The sequence below is a fragment of the Ischnura elegans genome, chromosome 9 (genome assembly GCF_921293095.1).
Source record: "Ischnura elegans chromosome 9, ioIscEleg1.1, whole genome shotgun sequence".
Lineage (NCBI taxonomy): Eukaryota > Metazoa > Arthropoda > Insecta > Odonata > Coenagrionidae > Ischnura > Ischnura elegans.
In genome coordinates this window covers 34,927,610-34,951,609 of record NC_060254.1, presented here as the reverse complement: position 1 = coordinate 34,951,609, position 24,000 = coordinate 34,927,610, and the positions used below count along the sequence as shown (strand labels likewise).

The 24,000-nt window shown below is 38.4% G+C and overlaps 1 protein-coding gene and 1 non-coding gene across 2 annotated transcripts; one reads left to right on the top strand and one right to left on the bottom strand.

The window, feature by feature from the left end:
* Nucleotides 1-842: 842 nt before the first annotated feature.
* Nucleotides 843-2,258, bottom strand: LOC124164918 (tigger transposable element-derived protein 4-like). The gene has a single exon (XM_046542148.1). It carries the CDS (start codon nt 2,256-2,258, stop codon nt 843-845), a length of 1,416 nt encoding a protein of 471 aa, XP_046398104.1.
* A 13,217-nt stretch (nt 2,259-15,475) lies between these two features.
* On the top strand, nt 15,476-15,548 carry Trnar-ucu. The gene has a single exon. It is a non-coding gene; the product is annotated as a tRNA-Arg (tRNA).
* The last annotated feature ends 8,452 nt before the right edge of the window (nt 15,549-24,000 follow it).

Genomic DNA, 24,000 nt, shown 5'->3' with positions numbered 1-24,000 from the left:
AACTATTAGAAATAGAAAACGAAAAGTTAGCGTAGCAACTCGAAAAAGGCTATTCGGGCTTCCAGCCGGGTGGTCTCCCTCCATTCTGCCGACGTTTCGGAACACGAGTCGGGTTCCATCATCAGGGCTAAATCCATCGCCTCGCATCCATTAGCCCTGTTCCATCATCATTAGCCCTTGAAGGGAAAGCATCAGATCTTACTTAGCGTAGTAACTGATTACGAACCGAACTGAGAAATGCATACAGATATCTAGTACAGTGGAACTTGGATAATTCGAATCTCAAGGGACCAGCTAAAAACTTCGAATTATCCAAAAATTCGAATTAAAGAAGTTCTTATAACCGGGGAAGTAAACAATAATAACACGTTTTAAATGAAAACTATTAACTTTATTGATACTATTTGATCATTAATTTATTGAATAATGCCTATTACAGTAATAGTATACAATAAAAATAACTTTCAATCGCTCAAACGGCAACGAAATTAAGTAAACAATCTTAACTAACCTTAAAATGTCCTCAGCAATAGCTGAACTGCACTGCATGACTGCAGTTTGCAAACTACGCACGATTACCAATAGTCCATAGCGAAATAAAAGCAAAAATCTATACAGAACTGAAATATAAAACATCGGTCAAAGAGAACTAAAAGTCTGGACACTATATTAACTGAATAAACAATAAACATAAATTTATAGGCCCTAACCTATTGTTTTACAAAAAAAGAAGAGATTTTGGCCTGTTTCTTTGAATTTAATCTCTCGGCCGTTATAAATGATGCTAAAACATCTAATGATTTAAATTGCACATCACCAACATTATTTCTGCTCTCCACAAATCACCGAATTTCTCTCAGGTAGTCCATAGCGTCGGCTGCACTCGGCACTGGCGTTTCTTCTTCATCGGCTCGTGACCCCTCTATCTCGTCCCCCGATCCTTCATTATTTTGTGTCTCGGTGTCTAGGACTTCAGCTACGATGTCGGCGTCAGTTAGTTCTCCGCACACAGCGACATTCTCGTCCACATTCAGAAAGTCCTCGTACAAGATGATTGGATTGGGTGCCACATCCTCCCAGCCGTCGATTGGTAGAATTTCATCCAATTCCGTTCTTTCGGCGCTTTCTTCGTCGGTTTTAACAAAACCTGCCTTTTTAAAACAGTTTTTTATTGTTTCCGGTTTCACTTTGTCCCACGCTTGTTTACACATTCGCGATGCTTCTAAAATATCCAGCTTTATTTTGAGAGCGTTTCCTTCCCCGGACAGGATATTCTCGACCAACAAACCCCTGTAAAAGTGTTTTAAATTTTTTATGATCCCTTGATCCATGGGCTGGACAACAGAGGTCATGTTGGCTGCGAAAAAAACCACTTTCACATTTTCCATTACAGGTATGGTGTTGTGTGCCGTGCAATTGTCGATGAAAAGGAGAACCTGTCGATTTTCTTTAACAAACCTTTTGTCCAACTTCATTAGCCACTTCGCAAAAAGGTCACTTGTCATCCAAGCCTTAGAACTGCTGACATATTCTACTGGTTTAGACTTGACATTTTTAAAGCAACGAGGATTGGCCGATTTTCCTATCATTAGCAAAGGCAGCTTTTCCGAACCATCCATATTAGCGCCAACCAATAGCGTGATTCTTTCTTTGCTTAATTTCCCTCCGTGGCAATTTTCGTCTTTAAATGCAAGTGTTTTGTCAGGAGTGCATTTAAAAAAAAGACCGGTTTCGTCAACGTTAAAAATATTTCTCGGGTCTCTGTCCTGGATCATCTCTTCCAGATCTCTCTTCCACTGGTTAGCTTCCTGTAGGTTCACGGCCCCACTTTCACCACAGACTGCCTTAAACAAAATTTTATTGCGCTCTTTAAAACCATCCAGCCACCCAGTGCTAGCTTTAAAATTTTGCTTTCCTAATTCTTTAGCAAACTGCTCAGCCTTGATCCTAATCAGAGGACCACTTACAGGAACTTTCTTGTCTCTTGTCTGCTTGAACCATTTCAGCACACAGTTGTCGACATCTGGATTTCCTGGCTCTCGCGATCGTTTCCTGTCTTTATCAAATTCCTCTGCACTGCTGAGAATTTTATATTTATTTTTTAAGTAAGTCGATAGGGTGTTGGGTGGAATTCCAAAGTCTTTCGCGATTTCAGATTTTTTCTTTACTCCTTTTTCCACTTCTTTAATCACACTGACTTTTTCAGCTAATGTCAAAGTTTTATAAGACCCTGGTTTTTTCGATGACGTTGATGCCATGATCACTACACAGTACACTCACTAAAAGTTAAGATTTGGAGAAACCGACCCTAAGACATCAGCAAACCTACGTTAGGTAACGGCCTTCACACGAAACGATATAAACCACGCACAATGCGACACATGCGACACACAATGTAGGGGGAGTGTCCGGTGTCAGGTACAATGACCTTGGAACGCGCTGCGCCGTCTCAGTTGCAAGCAGGGTTGAGTTATTTTTAGTGTGGCCTTCAACAGGCGGTGGCGGGAGACACCCGCGTTCCAAGGTCATTGTACCTGACACCCGACACTCCCCCTACATTGTGTGTCGCATGCGACACATGCGACACACAATGTAGGGGGAGTGTCGGGTGTCAGGTACAATGACCTTGGAACGCGCTGCGCCGTCTCAGTTGCAAGCAGGGTTGAGTTATTTTTAGTGTGGCCTTCAACAGGCGGTGGCGGGAGGGGAGGTATGAGTCATCAGACTAAACGCAGGCGCGCGCGGTCCCGCGTTTGTTCTAACGCAAACATTTCGTCAAATGTGGCTTGGAATATGTTTTTTTACTTTTTTATTTATGGATATTTTGAATCGTAATTTAATGATTTGCTACTTAAAAATTCGAATTATCCAAAATAAACTTCGAATTATCCACGATGTTTTAGCATTGTTTTAATACAAAATGCTAGGGACCACGGGAAAAATTCAAATTAAAGAAGATTTCGAATTAAAGAAGTTCGAATTATCCAGGTTCCACTGTATTAACAAATATAGTAGGTTAATAACTTTAGATTCAGAGCATATTTTACCCAATTCGAGTCAAACTATCCAATAGATAAACTATTAAGGTCCCTTATTGTACGTGGAAAAATCGACATCTTACATCAATGGTTTCGGCAGTCTACTTGCCTCATTAAAGTTACCAGGACTAAGGAAAACTCAAACGACTCCTTGCTTTCCTAGAACTAAGTGGTTACGGAAGGCAAAAGAGTAAGAGCAAGATGATGAAGATGGAAAAGCAGGAAAGAAAGAAGTGACGCGCATAATATCAGAAAGTTCCTTCCAGACCCAAAATGCCTTCCTCAGAAATTTCCAGACGCGAGATTAGGAGGAAGAATGCGAGCGAAGACTTCACTGAAATCCAGCCAGCAGATCTCTGGAGCGGTAATCCCATGCATTAATAATCCTTCGAGAGGTCTATTCATAACCACAACGAAGAATAACGTAGTTCGTGGATGTTCTACACGTGTAGTATGAACTGCGCCTTTCCGTAGTACTTCAAATACGTCAATATCAATGACAGAAACTTATTTTCTCAGAAGTAGCACAACCTATGCAAAAATCCTAACCACTCTTTCGGCAACTTAAATACCTCATGGAAAACATTCTATAAGATTGCCTTCTTTGGATTAAGCAATTATTCGTCAAAATAAATCATGCGGTCCCGATGTCTCGTCTTTGATGGACATATGATGAAAATATTTCAGGAAAACTTTGATTCCATCATATTTTATGATGGCAAGCTTAAACAGAACACCTTTGTATGTAACAGAAACCTTTAATATCATATATCCTACACACCTATTCTAGATACCAATATCCCCATGAATTAACGAAACATAAAAATGTGATCACTGTAAACCATTTTGCTCCAACAAAACACGTGCAATAAATGCATCACTTATTAAGTGCATAAGAATATTGAAATAAATAAAATCAACGTTAATCAATGAGTTAGTTCATTTAAAACTTAAACCAGAAATTCGGATTATGAATAATCGACGATTTGTTTTCATAAAATAGCTATAATTCACTTTAGCATTAATCGGTCACTCACCAGTAAACTAAAAACAAAATATTCTATTAGTTTCCGTCCGATTAACAGTTTCACATTTCAAATTTCATCAGAAAAACGACAAATGAGTCCAGTAATCGTGCAACCAAGAGCTCGGCAATTCACTAAGAGGTCTCCTAGCAATCGGTACATCAAAATTTCTCTTTCATTACCCAGCAGCCTATTAAATACTTCACAGTATACTTTTTATTTGCATCAACATGATCAGAAAAATGTAACGCAGAAGACTAACGACGCAATAAAAAATGGCGTATATAGGGAAACGTAATGCGAGACGCACGCAACATCGAGGACCGATTACTCGTCTCCGTCATTAAATTCTCGTTGAGATTCAAGAAACATGGCGCCTTTCCCTCCGATGGAGTTGATCGTACTCAATTATAATCAAATTTCTTACCGTCTCAGTGCAATAAGTTCATTATCTAGCAATTTAGTTGATACTACTAATTTCCTTTACATCAACTGGACAAAATCACAATAAATCTCGAAAATTATTACCCAAGGTAATAACACGGCCGCAATATTAGGGTTGCATCATTTCCAAAAAAAAATAATTATTTCGAAATCTACTGGCCTAAATCCTACCGAACATATGAAAAATTTTGGGCGACCACTGAAAATTATTGCTACAATTCGAGGGAAAATAATGCACTTCGTAAAAAAAATTTCACAGCGAGCCGAGGTAGTTTCACAGCATTATCACCGATGACATTCGTGGCCGCCTGAGAATCTTCGGTAGCACAAGAGGCTTAAGCCCGTATTGCACAACTGTTTTCACGTTCACCAAAGCATTTTCTACGGTCATAGTTTGGAGGTGAATAAATTATTTGTCAGCCAACCCTTACATCAAAAAGATGACAATCCTGGCGTGAAACTGTTTGTAATGTGTAATAAGTACATAGCATTAGAGATACATTTTCGTATGAACTGCAATGAAAGAAAAAATTTAAGCTATTTAGCTGACTAGGCCACGGGCCTCATTCGTATCACAGGGATAGCGCCAATGATGGGAATCACACTACCTTTTTCATAATTTTCAACCGTAGCCTTTTCTGTCCCTGAATATGGAGATGATGAACGTACTGCGATGATATTTTGAATTAAGGAGAAAAAAGCGCGGTTGAAAAAGGGCATTTTCATTCTGGTGATTTAGCGTGGATAGACTTCACAAATAGATTTAAAGAGCCGCACTATCTGCCGAAAAAAGATCTCTAGGACAAAATCTACCCTCCGAGACAGCTTTCAAATTCTGTGAAATATTCTCTCCTGCATCATCCCCTATGGGGGATGCGGGAAAAAAATAAATTAGGAAAGTATTAGAGATCAATTTAAATTGAGTGGGTTGGAAGCCAAGGGGTACAAGTGATTTCTCTTTTCTATACAGAGTTAGGTTAACGTATCACAGCGATTAAATTCCATATGAATATCACTTGACACTGTATTTTTAATGTCAATATTAATGTACATCCACTTCAAGATGGCTCTCTGCCTAACAATCTCTTATTTATCTCTCATCACCATAACATCAAATCAGCAAAATAAAATCAGAATAAAAGCAAACATGCTCACAGGCAAAACAAACAGCAAATGAACTCAAAAACAGAAAACAAACTAAACATATACAAAAGTGATTCCGGTCATAAAGACACATACATCAAGGCACAGAAATTAGGTATAGAAAACAAACGAGATTAGTTAGATACTCAGTAGTGCATCAGTATAAAATATAGGGTGTTTATAAATGAATATCGGGGTTTTAACTCTTTATAATATTTATTACATTATAATCACAGTTATAAATTATATCCCAAATGGAAGAGCAACTCAAAAAGTTTTATTATTTAGCAGCAATGCACATGTGCGTGAAATATTTCCGCCGCGATCCGCTTTTGTCCGCGAAATTCGTGGTCTCGCAATAACTCTTGTGAGATGTTCGTACGCAGGTTTCCGCGGTGATTACTTGAGTTCAGCATTCTTTCGGGCTGCATCCGCGTCCGTTGTCGAAGAACCACAACAGTTTCGCCAGCTCTCCTGCCATCGTCCTATGGTGAAGGATGAAGTGAAGATTTTAGTCCTCTCTTATATAGTCAATTTTTGGCGCCAAAAGAAATCTACCGAATTGGCGCCAAAAATTGACTATATAAGAGAGGACTAAAAGCTTCACTTCATCCTTCACCTGAGGACGCTGGCAGGAGAGCTGGCGAAACTGTTGTGGTTCTTCGACAACGGACGCGGATGCAGCCCGAAAGAATGCTGAACTCAACTCTTGTGAGATTTTGGGCTTTAATATCGCGTTCCACACAGGGCCGAATTTGCCGTAAGGCAAAATAGGCACGTGCCTAGGGGCGTCGCAGTCCAAAACAGTTGCGCCTTCTGTTAGGCAACTGGCAATGATCTGTACTGGAGGCGCCTCGAAGGGCACCGCCGTCAGCAGGCTTATTATGTGGGTTCCCTCTACCTGCAAATACCCTCTTCGCCGCTCTTTAAATATTGTTTAAATAAAATGTTTTAGTTGCATAAAAGTTAAACTATTCCATGTATTTTTACTCCAAGCTAGTTTTTTTATTGAATTGTCTATGTTTTCCCTGCGTAAAAATTCAAGCATAAACTTACGCTGTCAGCCATATATCTGTTAATTCCTTTTTTCCGAACCTTACCTCAGGTGAGTTGCTATATGCCTTATAATAAAAATCGGGGAGGGTGGGCTCAATGGAGAGGTGCCTATAGCGTAACTTTGGGTAAATCCGGTCCTGGTTACACACATGACTCACATTCAAGAACGACTTTCTCATTCAGAGGTGAAAGGTCTGCCTCTATTCACGCCACAAATTTCAAAATGTTTCCGACCACGACGATCCGAGCACTCACTTCTCGTTAAACCTAACGGAGAGGCAAATTCCCAGCGGATTAGCCGCAAGCAACACACGCGCGGAATTCGCAACGGAGGAAATAATCGCCAAGGAAGTCGAGCAGTTCCCACAGCAAACGCTCATTGCTATGGAATGCCTCACCTTCCTCAACGGCCTTCGCGGTCGACAGTGAGATCACGACAACTGGGAGAACATGACGGGGTGATTTTTACGGCGATTTAAATGCTAAACGAAGGGAGCACGGAGATATCCACGTTCACTGCATAACATAAAGAATCACGAGATAAGATGTAGGAAGAGCAAGGGAAAATGTAATACCGGATGGGTAACGCCCGACACCAAGAAAAAGTAAATCGAGGACCTTAAAAGCCAATGTGGATTAGGGAAATTTTTAAAAAATAATTGCCTATAATTGCTAATGTGGTGCACATTATTTCTGTCACTGAATCTATATGTATATGCTTAGCACTTATTCACTTGTAGGGGACAGTTGCCTATATTTTACCACCTCGGCAAAACCGAAGGACGTGGAATTATGAGACTTCTATCGCACGCAGCTTCAACAAGGTCGCACACGTACTAGATGCCAAAATACCAGTCGCCAGGTTACAGCGTTCGATAACGATCTGTGTGTGGAATAAAATATTTCGCAGTTTTAAAGCAATTTTTCTCCACGTGTCTAAAGGAACATATGATTCTGTAACTCTTATGGTTGGTTTGGAAGGAAGTGACGAAGACAAAATGGCGGAATTGTCTAGATGTACCACTAGTACCATGTGAGATACTTTTATTAAGATGAAAAAATACTAACTTGATTTTACTTACTTGATTACTTGATTTTACGGTGATTAAAATACTAAATGAAGAAAGCACGGATATGTCCACGTACACAGTATGACATAAGGAATCAAGTTCTGAAGCAGGAAGAGCAAGCCACAATGCAATACCAGATTGGTACCGCCCGACACAAATAACAAGCCAATTGGTAGTGTATCTCAGTAACAGCAGGAGATCTCTCTTCTTCTTCCGTTCCTTCTTTTCGTTTCTTCTTCTTTTAAACGTTTCGCGTTCATGGCAAATTTAGATTAATGGTGGAAAAATAGGTTTCTTATCTCATCAAGGAGGGGATTAAGGTTTGCAAAATTAGATTAATTTTTAATTGCATATTTCATATATTTAACACAATTAAAATTAATCTTGCATTATTAGTTTGATAAGTTAATGACAAAGGATAACACATACTAGTAAAGGAAGGCAAAGAAAGTCATAGGGTATTAAAGTTAAACTTAAAAGCATAAAAACACTAGATAATAAAAATGGGTGCATATATCCACCGCACCGCATCTGCATGACTTAAAAGCGAATATCCTAAAGCCTCATTCTTACCACGTCCTTGGAGAGGATAATCCACAACCTCCTCCCAAATAATGGTTGCCTAGCCAACCGAAAAGCCTGTTTCGGATATATTAATTCCTACTTCAACTGGCTTTAGTACACACACTTATAAATTTCATTACAGCCAAATAGCAGCTAAACCCAATTTTTACGCATTATTTGCGATGCGACTTTGGACTTTAGGTATTCTGAATAGCAAGTTGAAAAACGAAAAATATAAATAATTTCTTAGATAAGCCTCTTTTTTCTCAACGCTAAAATGAGAACGGTGCCATTATGATCGCGAAAAAATCCATTATTCAGAAATTTCAGAATACAGAATATTGCGTGCACCTAAAGTCAAGTCCCCACCCACGAAGAGGTTCAACGGCCTCCGATAGAGTGCAGATACGTTTTTGCAAGCGGCAGCGAGGACGCGGCGCGGTTGAAATGAGAAAAGTGGCAAAGAAAGGTTGGCAATACAAATAACGATAACGGAAGCAGGGTGGGAGAGGGCAATCAACTTGCAGCGTGGAAGTGCGATAGGAGTAGGAGAGGCTAGTCACGACATAGGGGACTCGCATCGAAACGACATTAAGGGTAAGTGAGCAAGAAATACAAGTGAGAACTCGATGGAGGCGCAAAAATAAAATTTCTTGCACAACCAGGAGAGCCTACTCAGATGATTAGATCAGAAACTATTTATTATCATTAAAGGCGGCTCATCTAGAAACTCTTTATTGCCACTAAAGTGGCTCGACGCCAATACGGTCCCGTTGTTTTATTGCTACAAAAGCATAAAATTCATATACCTTTGCATTTATAAGAAATTCTATACATTATTAGATTAACTGAGGTCGCAATCAATATTCATTACCATTAAGGGCCGCTCAACGTCAATACTATGTCGTTGTTTTAGCAGGACAGAAGTATAACATTTAAATATTTATTTATTTTCAACTTCCCCGTTAACAGCGCATGAAGACCTTTACAACGGAGCAATAAACACAGCACGACACAAACATCCATGCCCTGAATAGGAATCACCTACCCAGGCGGGATTCGAACCCTCGACCTACAGCTTGGCAGGTGAGGACTTCACCCCACCGCCACCGAGGCCGGAAAATATCCTGCATTCATGGTAAAGTATGGCATAGTATTTGGAGGAGGCAATCGAAATAAATGCCATACATTGTAAATAAATACCAAGCTATTAATATAACACACAACATGGAATAACATAGTAAATATATAATGAAAACACTTTGCACTACGCCACATATAAATTTACAACACATATAAATAATGTTTTTCATCCTATATTAAAAATGTAAAGACACCTACAGTCAACTCTATTAACTTCATCATATTTAGAACACATGAAGTTACAGCTTAAAACATTAAAGAGTTGGCATTGTTGAGAGGACCTCAAATTCCTGTCCTTCCGTATACGAGACTACGGTCATGTAGGAGAAAGAAGTGACCATAATAAGCCTATAAAGGCCGCAGGAGCCCGAGAGAATATTTTGCATACCGGGAGCGCGTTGTAGAGGCCCAATCAACGCGTGCGAGTAGCAATTGAGCAACGCAGTGCGAAGGTAGGGGCCAGGCTCTCTGGGCTAACTGGTGCTCGGCTCCCGACGAAGGAATGTCGAAGATATGGACATGCACGGGGAAACAATGGTATGGTCAATGGGGGGACAGTTGGCAGAGAACGCAATCGAGGGAGGATAATTTTGAGCCGCGCAGGTTAAACGGGAAAACTGGGACGAAATTAGTCCAAGGGGCACGGCACATTGGGAAGGGAGGTCGGATAACGACTCTTCAAGATTGCCACGAAGGGAGGGACGAAGGGGATATTGTGGCCGGCGGCAAAAAGGTTAGCGACGCGGGGGAAACACAGAATTACTCCCACATTTTCGAGTCGCCTTCATGGAGAACGGACAAGGGACAAGGGAGTGTAACTTCTGTCAAGCGTATAACCGTCTTTCAAAAATAATTATTACTTTTAATATCTAGCCACTACAAAAAGGCCAATATATACAGTATTCACTACACATACTACTTCATACTAACATCTCAACTCTTCTTGAATATCCAACGATCTTTATACGTTTAATAATGCAGTTTCCTAAAAGAGTACCCATAAAATTTATTTATAAAAATCCGCTTCTCATTGATAAACAAAACCTTGGCAACACAACACGCACAGGCTGTATGTCTTCAAGTGCAAACCCAAAAATAAGCCACGAAAAGAGAGATATAAAAATTATTTACAATAAAAATACATGCATAAAATTGTGCATATTGAAAGCAACTTGACGGGTGATATTAATACCTAAGTTTATGTTTATATTACCCAATGCTTTTTATTACCTATTATTTAGTTTAAATTAACACTCACATGGTATCTTTAGACGTAGGTAGGTAAAAGACGCAGCCCATAATTGACGGACTGTGTTGAAGCATTGGTATCGAGACATAGGCAGTTTAATTTTCCAATCAAAAATTAAGAGAAATGTAGAATTACTCAGCAACAAATATTTCTTATTGCATAAATGAGTTTTACGGTTTTCACTTTATTTCAGACGTTCAGATAAATTTAAGGCTTTCAATTTTTTGGAGTTTTATTTCACAAAGCCTCCGGAAAACATCTCAAATCTTCCTGAATGCCCGAAGACCTTCATGCGTCCAGTAAAACTGAAAAATGAAATCTGCCCCTTTAACCATAAGATTTAAGGGGGCTTTCAGGCTTACAATGGCGCTGGCCGCCTTTCCCATAGTGGAAGCATATGCGACAACTAGACATGGTGACATGGTGCTAGTTTCAAGGTTACAATCTAGAGGACTCTCACTCATTAAACCTGAAAGTGCCACGTGACCATTTCTATTCGTATCTAAGAATTTTTAAATTAATAAATATGTTCTGAAAATCAGAACTTATTCCAAGCATAAATAGTCCATATTTTCTCTCCATATAATTCAGATTATAATAACGAAACAATAATACTTAGTGAAAAATAATGATAAAATAATATTATAATCAAATTTCCATATCTTACTTTTCCTTCGGTTATTTATAACGTCAATTTTAAATTATAAATTCAAAACAACACAAAAACAAATAAAATACAATTGAATTCACACAAGTTATTTATTATTTAGTATTGGTTTCATAATTCTCATCGCAGTCGTATGAGTAGAGCTCAGTAGCTATCTAAAATCAATTTCCATAGGGTACCATTCGAATTCATTGAATTACATACATGTACAATCAACCCACACAAAATAAACGATAAAACCGCGAATGTCACACGCTACAATCCAACAATTCGCTAATTACAAAAATATTCGGTAATATACGATGTAGAGACAAAATCAAACCATTAATATTTACCTACCTCAGCAAATGAACAATAAAAAAAATAAAATTGAAAAAATACCACATTTTTTTGCATGACGCAACAAAAACCTTTGTAAATTTCCACAAATTTTTTCAAATCATCCTTGACCGGAATAACTCGGCTCTTTGCAGTGAAATAACGCAGCATTTTTCTCTATTCATTTGACTTTCTAGAGAATAATAATTTAATCCACCAATTTGTCCTTGATTTTATCATCGCCTCTGCCCATACCCCGGTAAATAAATTGAATTTCGCACGATATTTTTAACATTTCACTTCATAATGACTCGCAGGTCTGAAAACAATCATGAGAAGGCGAAAAAATAATTCATTTTGACTTCCTTTTGAATTTTCTTCAGGGTATTTGTTTCGGCTACCTTGTACAGACAAGTTCATCAATGATCACTGAATAATATTCAATAAAATCACATTTCCGAAATATTGAATATTAATCGCCGTAATTTAAGAATACGAATAGGTCACACTCTATGGACAATATTTAATACACCCTACAAACCCCTGGTTTGGGGAAGCCTACTATATCACTTTTCATATTATTCAGTCTACTTTATATCATGGCTAGTGTCCTAACATCTCATGTTACTCGTCTACAAGGAGGCTTGCGGGGTAGTATGTACAGTGGCGGAAAAAATAAACGCAAAGATCATTGACGTCTGAAAGCGGTCAGTTCAGGAAGTACTAGAAGACGTCCATCCTCCAATATTTTGTCCTCGCACTGACGTCATACAACCGGGAATTTAAAAACTATATGCCCCCAATACCGATAAAGTAATCATTGTGAAAACGCGCAAAAGGTCCAACCACGAATTCTTCCCCATATTCTCCGTAGTACTCACGCTTCGCATTCGTCTCTCCTAGAATGTAATTTACACTAGTATGGACGTCTGTGAACACGGCCGATATATTGGGAATTGAAACTGCCTAATAACTCAATAGTTCTGGTGGTGTAGTGGGTAGTGTCACGCAACGAACCAGAGGTTCCACGGATCAATTTTCAGTAACGGATAAGTTGATGCTGAACACACATTTTTCTGAATTTAAAATTTCACAATACGAGGTCCAAAGGATGTTGCATGGCTAGAGAATCCTTAAACGCTTCTTTATTTTTTTGATAATGATCAACGAAGATATCGTATTGTCCACAAATAATATTAACAGCGTACTAGACGTGTTCCAATTGTTACATAATCATCATCAGGTACTTGTGTAACAATTTAAACACGTGTAGTGCCTAGGCAGTAAATAAAATGACTTGATGATGGAGTAACAATTGCAACACGTGTAGTACGCTGCTAATAAAATTTCTTGGCAATACGATATCTTCGTTGATCATTAGGTATGTGGTTCCACGACATCTCTCCGCAAAAAAGTTGACTATATTTGTAGAAAGTCAACTCCTATCTTGCATAGCCATTTGAGCAGTTGACAGTGGATTCATCTACATTGTAACTGTAGATGGCATTATACATGTAGATTAATCTTAAATCACATCATTCCCCATACAACTGGTTGCCACAATTTTCAACTCACCTTCTTCGCACGTGTACTGGGATAAAAGGACGGGGAAGTAATGGCAGTTAATAGAGGAACGAAGGGCGGAGGATGTGCTGATTGAAGCAATATTGCAAGCCGCTTTAGCCGCAGGCCATGTAGGAAAGTAGAGCAGAACTATTGAACGTGGTTTCATTCAAGAAAAACCAACGTTGAGCAATGACTCAGACGAAAAATTAGGACATAAGGCGAGGAAATGAAGGAGTTCATCGTCCAAGGGAAATAAGGGCGATGACAAAAGAAAATCAGGGACTTATGGGCAATTCCACCGTCAGTAGCGTGACGAATTTTTCATGCAAAGCGTGTCAGAGCGAAGATAATTTTGTAATCAATCATAATTTCTAAGATGTATTATATGGTATCTGAGACGAATAATTAACGTACCAATTGAGTTAGTATTAATTACTTACATCCATTGCTTCTGTAATGTTAATATAGATTCAAAAATAAACTTTGGCTGGAAAGAACGTATCACTCCTCTCGAACTGTAGTATTTTGCCTTTTTTTTCGTTAGGTATAACTCGTAACAAATAACTATTGTAAGTATAAAATTAATGCCATCGTCTTGAAATTGTTAACAGCATGGCGTAGACCTTTTTCAATCGTCTGTTTCTCAAATATAATAATTCACACGTGAGAAAAAGCAGAAGGTACCGTACTTCCCAGCCCATATGACAAACTTTTTACTCACAAATAAGCCCTAAAATTAGCCACCGTGTTATGTAAAGAGGGTATAACTTCAACCTCTACCAACGCAATCCATTTCGCTAAGAATATGGCTGCTTTTATTACTATTATCGGTGATAACTCTGTTTTGAGCATGAAAAAAATCTTAGGGGTTCTACTATTTCTGTGATAAATTTCTTCAAAAATTACAGTGCGTCTTGTAGGAAGAGAAATAAAGAACTTTTTTAAGATATAGCTAAATGTTGACAATAGCTTACTCTGTATGCCCTGAAATTTTCAAGACCATTGCGTATGCATTCAGCGAGTAGCACGTCATGAAAAAGGACCATCCTAGCGGGAGTAAAGCGTCATCTCAATATGCAATAGTTGCTATGACTACAACACATAACTTCGAAGAACATCTACATATCACTAATAATCCTTGCGCATAATTTTCAACTGCTAAATTTCGTCATATTATCAATAACTTCAGCGGGGACATTCATTAACGATATCATAAAATAGAATTTCGGAGTCAATCGGGATAAATTATTTAGGTAAAAGATCAGTAATCAATCCATTAAATTCGAAATATCTATTGACCTCTACGAGAAGGGAGCACCTTTAAGGATAGGTGAAGGTATAACACACACCGTACTAAAGACTAAGCGTACTTTCCACGATGAAATACCAGGCTACTTCATATTTATCCCCCCACCCAAATTTTAATGGTGCATACTGCACTATGCATTCAGACAGCTGACACCCCTAGAGAAAACTAGATACAATATCATACAATCAGTACACAATTACCGCTAACACCAGCCGCCTGCCACTATAATGCCTATCAATTTCACACAGCAGTTTTCCTTCATAAAAGAAACTGACTTCGGCATTTGAATTCACGTAAAAGCACGGTGATATTATTGCAGAGACTTACGTGAAACGAAACGTCCTCTGATAGAGAACAGGATACATTGTCAGAGATTAAACAAGAACGACCTGAAGGTCAGATCCATGCATCTGCTACTTTTTAGAAGAAACATAGTCACGACAAAGATACACCCCTTCACGCAAGTCTTTCGAGGACGGATCAGGCAAGGAGCATAGATATTCCATCAACGATACCGCATGAGTCAACACAAATATTAAATCCAGCCTTCTCATACGCTACCACAAGGAGATCGAGCAAAACACAAACTGCGATAACGTCATTTTAAGGGTAGGTTATGATCATTACCTTGAAAGTTAGCATAACACTGTCATTTTCTTTATATCGTGAACTCTCGTAAAAATAAATTTAGTCTAAAATACTACATTCTTACTAATGATGTGGAATTCTAAATCATGGCTTCAGTACTAAAAAACGTAACCATGCTCAGATGTCGTTACCTTTTAAAATTGGTATAGCTATTTCAATCACAAAACTATTAACAATTTATCATTTCTCAAAAATAAAACACATATTCAAATACATTTCGCCAATCCTCACGCAAGTCCCTGTAGCGCAGTGGATAGCGCGTTGGACTTCTAATCCAAAGGTCCCGGGTTCGAATCCCGGCAGGGATGATGATTGAGGTTATTTTTTTCCGGCCTTGCAGCTGCGGAGCAAAGTCGTAGCCTGCTAATCCAGTTCATATCAACTGGAAGCAAATACAGATTAGCTAAAGATTCCTGAGTAGACTTATTCATTCTAAGGACAGCATTCAGCAGCTAAATTCGGTTGATAAAATTATAATTTATTATTACTATGAGATAGCTGAAACATTTCTCTTCGAGCAAAGTCGTCAATGTACAGTGGCGGAAAAAATTAACGCAAAGCTCGTTGGCGTCTGAGAGCGGCCAGTTCAGGAACTACTTGTCTTCAAAAATTTTGCCTTCGTAATGCTCTCATACAACCGGGAGTTTTAAAAGCAATATATCCCTTATACCGGGGAAATAATCATGTCCGTCGCATTATGACAAGGCGCAACAGAACAAACTACGAATTCTTCTCCGAAGTATGCTTCGCCCACGACACATCTAGAATGGAGTTTATTCTCGTCGGGACATCAGTGGACACAGCCGACATATTCCGCATCGAGACTTCCCTGGAACCCAATCGTTCCGGTGGTGCAGTGGGTAAAGTATCATGCTACGAATTAGAGGTTCCACGGATCAAGTCCAAGTGACGGATGACTTGATTCTGCACACACGCACTATAAACATTTTTCTGATCTTCAAACTTCGCAATACCTATCATAAGGTCCATAGGATGTTGCATGGCTATTGATTTCTTACGCGGTTATTTATTTGTTGAAATTCATCTACTATATTGCATAGCCATTTGGGCAGTTGACTGTGGAGTGAATTTTGACTACCATTTCCGCGTCGTCCAACCCCGATTCAAGGCCCCAAACCATTTGCTGCATTTGCGATGTGTCATGGCCTACGCTTCTTCTCCCCTTCAGGGGAAAATTCCTATAGTTCCTCACAGCAGAATGAAAGCACTTTTTTGAACCACTTCCGAGAAATCAGTTGTCTGTTTTGTGTTCAACATTGCAATTTTTTGCTCAATTTTCTACGCCCAATAATAGTTTCCCGAAGATTATATTAGAACAACTTAGGTAACATACTGCAATTGAAGAGAAATTCGAATCGGAATTGATTTAGGTAAGAGATAAGGTAATGGCCATTTTAAGGTTCAATCATTTCTTTTATGTAGTAATCCGAAGAAATTGATTAATTTGGTCAGTAAACGATTTCTTTCGTAGTGAAATGAGAGGTGTAAATAAAAAATTTTTAACTTCATAATTTCTTTAAAACTTGATTTTTAGTCACAAAGATGATCCATACGAACGCATATTTGATTAACAACATTGATTTAAAATTAGATCTTTATGAATATAGATCTATCAGAGCTACGCGTTTCATGTTTTTCAATTCTATAAATTGACATAAAATGAGTACCAGAAAAGTATTATGATTTTCACTTATTGAAAAGTTATTTAGGAAACTGGAAATATTACGGAAGTTAGAATGGGTGGAAAGGAACTTAATGGAATTCGACTCTATTTTTGAGTAATTAGAAGATAATGAATTTTTTCTAGAATATGGTTCCGTGGTAATCGAATTATTATTATTATTATTATTATTATTTCCCTAGCTACAAGTTGATTTATATCATGGACTGATATATTTTCCCTGTAAATTTCTCGTTCAGACGTAATCAATCAATTGATTCTCGAATGTATTTCTTCTAATTCTAGCGAATATTTCTTTTGTTCAATTCCGATGTTTGATGCTAGCTTTCTTAATCAATTCCTGCATAATTCTCATCTTCGCTGTAACACACATGCTGTACCATGCAGTCATTTACCTGTCTACCCCTTTTTTGTGTCCTAATCGTTTTCCGCAAAGTATTTAATGTCCACTGTTAAACTCATTTACTTTTATTTTGATACGTAGACTGCTTCAGAAGTCCATCTTTGATACACATTTCAATTATGCAACAATCATGGGAGTAAATTCTTCGTAAGAAAGTGAAAATAAAATGTCTGCTGTATATGAGGCAAATTTTTTGTAAGCATTAGGTGGCTTACTAGGAATATATTTTTTGCCAAGATAATTCGAAAATTCCACCACACACTATAATTCACGGGATGGTTAAAAAAGAAACTATTGGATCCTGCTCCTCTATCTATGAGTATCTATCAGATCTCCTCTTCATTGAATAGAGAAAAATGAAAATTCGGCCAGAAAATGAAGATGTCGCAATAAATGGTAATTCATGTAATTAAAAGAATAAAATTTCTTCATTGATAGATAAAGGTAATGAGCAACTCATATTTTTTACTACATTTTGGTTAGTAAGTCTTTTGAACTTATAGGGACAAAAATCGATATCTGATTATGGAATTTAAAATATTAATATGCAAATTAACATAAATGTATTTCAACCGCATATCTGACGCGAAATTACCTCGAGAAATTGATTGTGAGATCTATTCATTCCTAAACCGATGTTGAGTGCAAAAAGTAATGACAAGTTCAAAGTAGGGACTAAATAAACAGCGGAAAACGCGAACAGTCCAATATTTCTATGAATTCGAAATAACATTAGTTCCATTATAATGATGAAATATTTTTACATTATATGCGTAATGCTCATTTTGTTGGAAAATTTAAGGGTAAATTTAGCCTCTGTTAACTTAATCATTCGCTCAATGTTTATGATGAAATACATACGCAGACGCCCAAAATTTCCCGATTTACAAATACTGAGTTTCGGCGGCTCGATGTTCTGCCTTCGCTCAGCTCTGCAGAACTTCCGAGGAATTTTCCCTTGAAATGAGGGAGGAGTAGTGGGCCGTGACACATCGCACATGCAGCTGATGGTTTGGGGCCTTGAATCGGGGTTGGACGACGCGGAAATGGTAGTCAAAATTCACTCCACAGTCAACTGCCCGAATGGCTATGCAATATAGTAGATGAATTTCAACAAATAAATAACCGCGTAAGAAATCAATAGCCATGCAACATCCTATGGACCTTATGATAGGTATTGCGAAGTTTGAAGATCAGAAAAATGTTTATAGTGTGGGTGTGCAGCATCAAGTCATCCGTCACTTGGACTTGATCAGTGGAACCTCTAATTCGTAGCATGATACTTTACCCACTGCACCATCGGAACGATTGGATTCCAGGGCAGTCTCGATGCGGAATATGTCGGCTGTGTCCACTGATGTCCCGACGAGAATAAACTCCATTCTAGATGTGTCGTGGGCGAAGCATACTTCGGAGAAGAATTCGTAGTTTGTTCTGTTGCGCCTTGTCATAATGCGACGGACATGATTATTTCCCCGGTATAAGGGATATATTGCTTTTAAAACTCCCGGTTGTATGAGAGCATTACGAAGGCAAAATTTTTGAAGACAAGTAGTTCCTGAACTGGCCGCTCTCAGACGCCAACGAGCTTTGCGTTAATTTTTTCCGCCACTGTACAAGCATTTGCCGAAACAAGGCACAAAGATTTGGACGGTCATATAGTTGTAGTTAATGGTATCATTTTCACGGGCTTCCAAGCAATATCCCAGGTAGTTAATGTGGACGCTGCACTTAAATTACTAAAAACACGTAAGTTCCCAAATAAATGGATTCAGTTTAACATCAATTTAAGCCATATTCACCCGAGGAGATTCTTACGTATTGAGAACCTTGAAAAGAAAAAGGTGAGTTAATGAACTTTTATATCTATTATTTATCTGCAACACGCATTTCATGCCAGAAAAAACTAAAAAGATTAATAAATAGATATTAGCAATCATAAGACTAGAGTAATGCATACCCAGACTGAAATGGAGCAACCTGTGTACATTGAAAGCTGTGAAAACATCGCTTGGAGCATATGTTACAGCCTATGTCACTAATACTTATGCCCTAATTTCAAGTCCACCGCCAAATAAGAAATAAAGTTCATATCAATTGGCAACCAATACACTGCGGATTAGCTAAACAGTTGCATTGCCAAGTAGAAGTTCTGGCTAAAAACTATAGAAGCAGCTTCAGTAGTCCTTCACATTATTACGGAGGCTTCCGCGGTGATTAAATTGATGATTGGTTTCCGGGTCCCGAAGACGGGAGCTGGAACGCGCCCGAAACTGTCGTCCATCAAAAATGAGTCGACGCGGAATTAACCCGGAAACCGTCACGTCACATTTCTCGTCGATAAATTAAATTTAAAACTTCACTTTATATATCTAAACAAAAGGTACTATCCTACCTACCACGAATCGAATCCCTTTAGCTACGCTTAGCGACCATACTTACCGCCAACCGTGAATGCAGTCGAAAAGAGTGAGTGAATTAATATTTCATGAAAGCCATTCATACCTCTGAGAATCTACAGTGCACATCATATGAGTAACATACTTGAATTCCACATAGATATTGATGATGGTAACAGGAGTGATGTTGTGATTTTGAAGGAGGTCACAATTTTTCCCCATTGCTTCTGCTTCTACTCTACCCTTACTCTTTTTCCTCACTAATTGCGTTCTTATTGCTATCCTGATTACCGAAACCTGGTTGTCTCATCATTACCGCATGAGATAACTTGTACACACATTAATGTTTTTTTACGCAGCAGTTTGCCTTTCTTTCCATCTTCCTCGACTGAAAAACGCCTTCACCTTTCAAGGACGCCAGTCAACTCGTTCGTGATTGAAAGCGTGAGATTCTACTTACCGACGACGAGTTAAACCTTTCGTTATGCTTTCGGCTTGTATCTGACCTTCCTTGCAGAGGAACGGCAAGATACCCAATACATCAGTTGAGTTATAAGCGAATCCATTAAAATACTCGCGAAGATTTCTCGGGTATCACGATGAGTTTGGTTTCTCCGTATCCTCTTCCAACTTATTCACAAATAGTAGGAATAGAAGAAAAATTTGGCAATTTCTACATGATAATTTATTGTGACCGACCATGGTTTGGTTACAGCGTAACATTATCAAGGCGAGGAGTCACAGATAAATTGACCAGTATATATATTTGGATATTTCCGGGTGATGTTGGTTAGGGGAGGTGGGGGTTGGTTTCGGTGATTGGTTGGGCGTCGCTGAGGGTGGGGTGGGTGGAGGAGTGGATTAGTAAGTGGGAAAGTGGAGGAGGGGGGTAGCGAGAAGGGTAAAGGTGGTCGTTAACGAGGTATGAGTCCCTGTTACTTAAAATTTCCAGCTCTTCCAAGGCGTCTGATCTCAGTAATTTCTTCTCAAAATGTAGAATAGTTGAGGCGAAGTCACTATTGTGCCCAGTGTCTATAAGATATTTTTTATATTTTCATTTTTATTTACCTACATTTTAAAGGATTTCAACTAAGTTACGTCCGCTACTATTAATTATTATTCACAAATGACATTACGGGCATCTTCAACATGGATAGAAGAATTGAATCCGTGACATCAAGGACACAGGAATCCAAGTTCATCAACATCTCCATACTACCCGCAAGCCGCCTAAAAGGCGTGTGGCGGGGGTTGTCAGGACACCAGACGTTAATAAAAAGAAAAAAAGTGGAAATGCACATACTAAGTTTTTAAATTTATTAAAGCACTTTATTGTTTAGGAAAACAAACGAATTTCCATACCTCTACCATGGCAAAATTTCTCTCTCAATTTATTGTTTCTTTCGGACCTAGAAATATAAGGCGGTTCTAACATGATGCTCTCCGTGTCGCCCTGAAAAGTTCAATATTAATACTTGGATCCTGATGACGATGTTCGAGTCGCTCAGCGAAACTTTAATAGAAGACAAAGAGAAATTAACCCGGAGTAAAACCCCAGGGATCACCTTTATTGTTATTAAGGAGTTAATACATGAATAAAGCGCCCTAATAATCAAGAAAATATCCGGAGAAATAAATATGAAAATGATTGGGGACTCCACTTTAGCATTTGCAATTCAATAATATGGGAAACTAATTGTAAAATAATTATGTTGGACACAATTAGGCGCAATATTTATAAACGAAATTCGTTCAAATCATCGCAATGTGAGATAAAAAATTTTCCTTCACTGGTGCAACATACCTCCTTATTTATCATCAAAGCCAATTAGCGGGTTTAGTAAGCAGGCTTGCAACTGCGCGATTAAAAACGAAGACTTTTCACAGGTGATAAAAATATTTTTGCCGTCATGGATGATATCCATCAAGTCAAGTTATAATACAAATGTCGCGAATAATTCGATCCTCATATTTTTAAGTTAATTTCTTTTTCTATTTCAGCCCACTGCAGCCCCCTTTTCATGCAACTAACGAGATGCGAGATCAATTACAGTAAAAATTGGCTAGTAACTGAAAATAGAGTGCGGAAACAAGACATATATTTTTATCGTTTTCTCCAGAGGTAACGAACATTATATCAATTTTTGTCAAAACGACAGCTAATACAATTTTAATACAGTTTTTTCACGGAAACTCACGGAAACTATTTTAAAATCTTTAAAGTCTCCCTACCCTTATTTCTTACCTGCTTTGTCCCGAAATAAAGCAGAAACATAAGGAAATCATTTCGATACCTCGCACAAAAGCTACAAAATTATGAATTCCCATGTGTTTAGGCCCAAAGTACCAATTTATATTTTCACAGTTGAAGAAGTAAGCGCGCTGTGCTCAGCGGAACGGAACCAGCGACCTCTGGAAAAGCGTATGCTCCGAGTTACCTCAAATGTAGCTGCTTAACGAGGTGTGAAAATAAGAATGAAAGGCTGAAGTTATGGCAGCAAATAAACTGCTCCCGCACGTTCTACGATTATTATGGTGTTGGGTTTTCTCAAATGCCCGAAAGAATTTACTTTTATATGCACACAATAACTATTTATGTCCACAGAAGGGAACAATACAAAGAACAAGTTTACCAAGGTCACTTTGGTAGGCACCTCCATGGCAACAGTGGCGTATACATAGGGGGGGAGGGGCACGGCGCACCCACCCTCTACATGCAGAACCACAATTCTAACTTTAACTTAACACCCCCCACCCCCTTTGAGTTTCTTCTGTATCCGTTGCTGCATGGTTATCGAAGTAATGTTAACGACACGAGGGGAGTGTTAATATCACAAAAAATGTTTTAAAATATATTAGGAAAAAAGTTTAAATAAATAAAAAGGAGATACTTATAAGAAATTGAACCTCCTTGAAGAATATTACTACAAATCACTCATTCCACCATGAGCTTCAAGCTAAGGCAGTATTCTTTACTATAAATTCGGTACATACTCCGCTCCAAGTACATTAGAGCGGGAATACGGAAACAGTAAGTAAAGCCAGAAAGTGTTGGCAGTGAAACTATACGGATCAGAGATTTGGACAATTGGAAAAGCTGAACACAGAAAATAAGAGTAAAAAAAGAATTTTTACACATATTAGAAAGCCAATAAATTACCTAAGGAATATAAGAAAATACTTCCACGACACCACAAATCATTATTTTAAATAAATTACTCAAGATAAATTGTAATAAAGTTAAAAAAACTTTAACACTTTCGCTTACTATATATTTTGAGATAAGTATCCAAATTTATTTTGGGCGACAACCACACACTTCAAGCGATAATTTCCGTAGAAATGCAGACTCGAGAACAAGCAAATAACGGCGAGAATACGCAAGCACATAAGCACGCCCATAGAATTAACACGTTCGCAACACACACACACACGAGATATTTGCGTAGCATGACACTAAGCACGCCAGTTGGCGGTTCAACGCCAGACATGCCTGTCCCTGAGACCGTTAGAGGTACAGTCACACGCCAGTTAATGGACGAATTACACAAGACAGCTTTTCGCCTTAAGCACTACAAACAGGGAACCAAATGGCGAATCAAATTAGCCAGAGCAAATTACAGCAAAAAATCCATTTCAAGCTGGAATTCATAACATAAGCCGAATGTTGGGAAAGTAGACACACAAAATTACCAAACATTCGTAAATTAGTGCATTAGAAGTCTCTAAATGATACTGGGAATTCATATTGTTCAGCATTATTTGTGCCACTAACTGTATTGGATTCAGCAAATGTTGCAGAATAAAGACGATTTCAAAAGGTAGAAGTTGAAATTAGGGAATCATCACTATCTTTAAATTGATATACCATTCAGGGGAACCTAAAAAAATACCCATTTCTAACACAACTCAAACCAATTTCTGAAAGTGCCGGAAATATAGAACCAAAAATTGGGAGGAAGAGGAACCATGAACGTTGCGTATGTTGATAGGCAATTGTTGCGATGTCACTTTCATCGGACAAGCAAGAGCAGACGTCGCAGGAAATAAACACAATAGCGCTCGTTGGCTTTTGCGTAGGGGTGTATGGTATTTGGAGGATGCAGCCGACATCGGAGGTCATTTTCGCCATGAGGAAAGGGTAAGGGAGCGTGGGGTGGTTAGATATTTATTTTGTAAAAGAATAGTTCCGCGAAAATAGTGTTGGGTAGATGCGGTCGAAGAGAGGACTGGAAAATCCCAAGAGACAAAAAAGA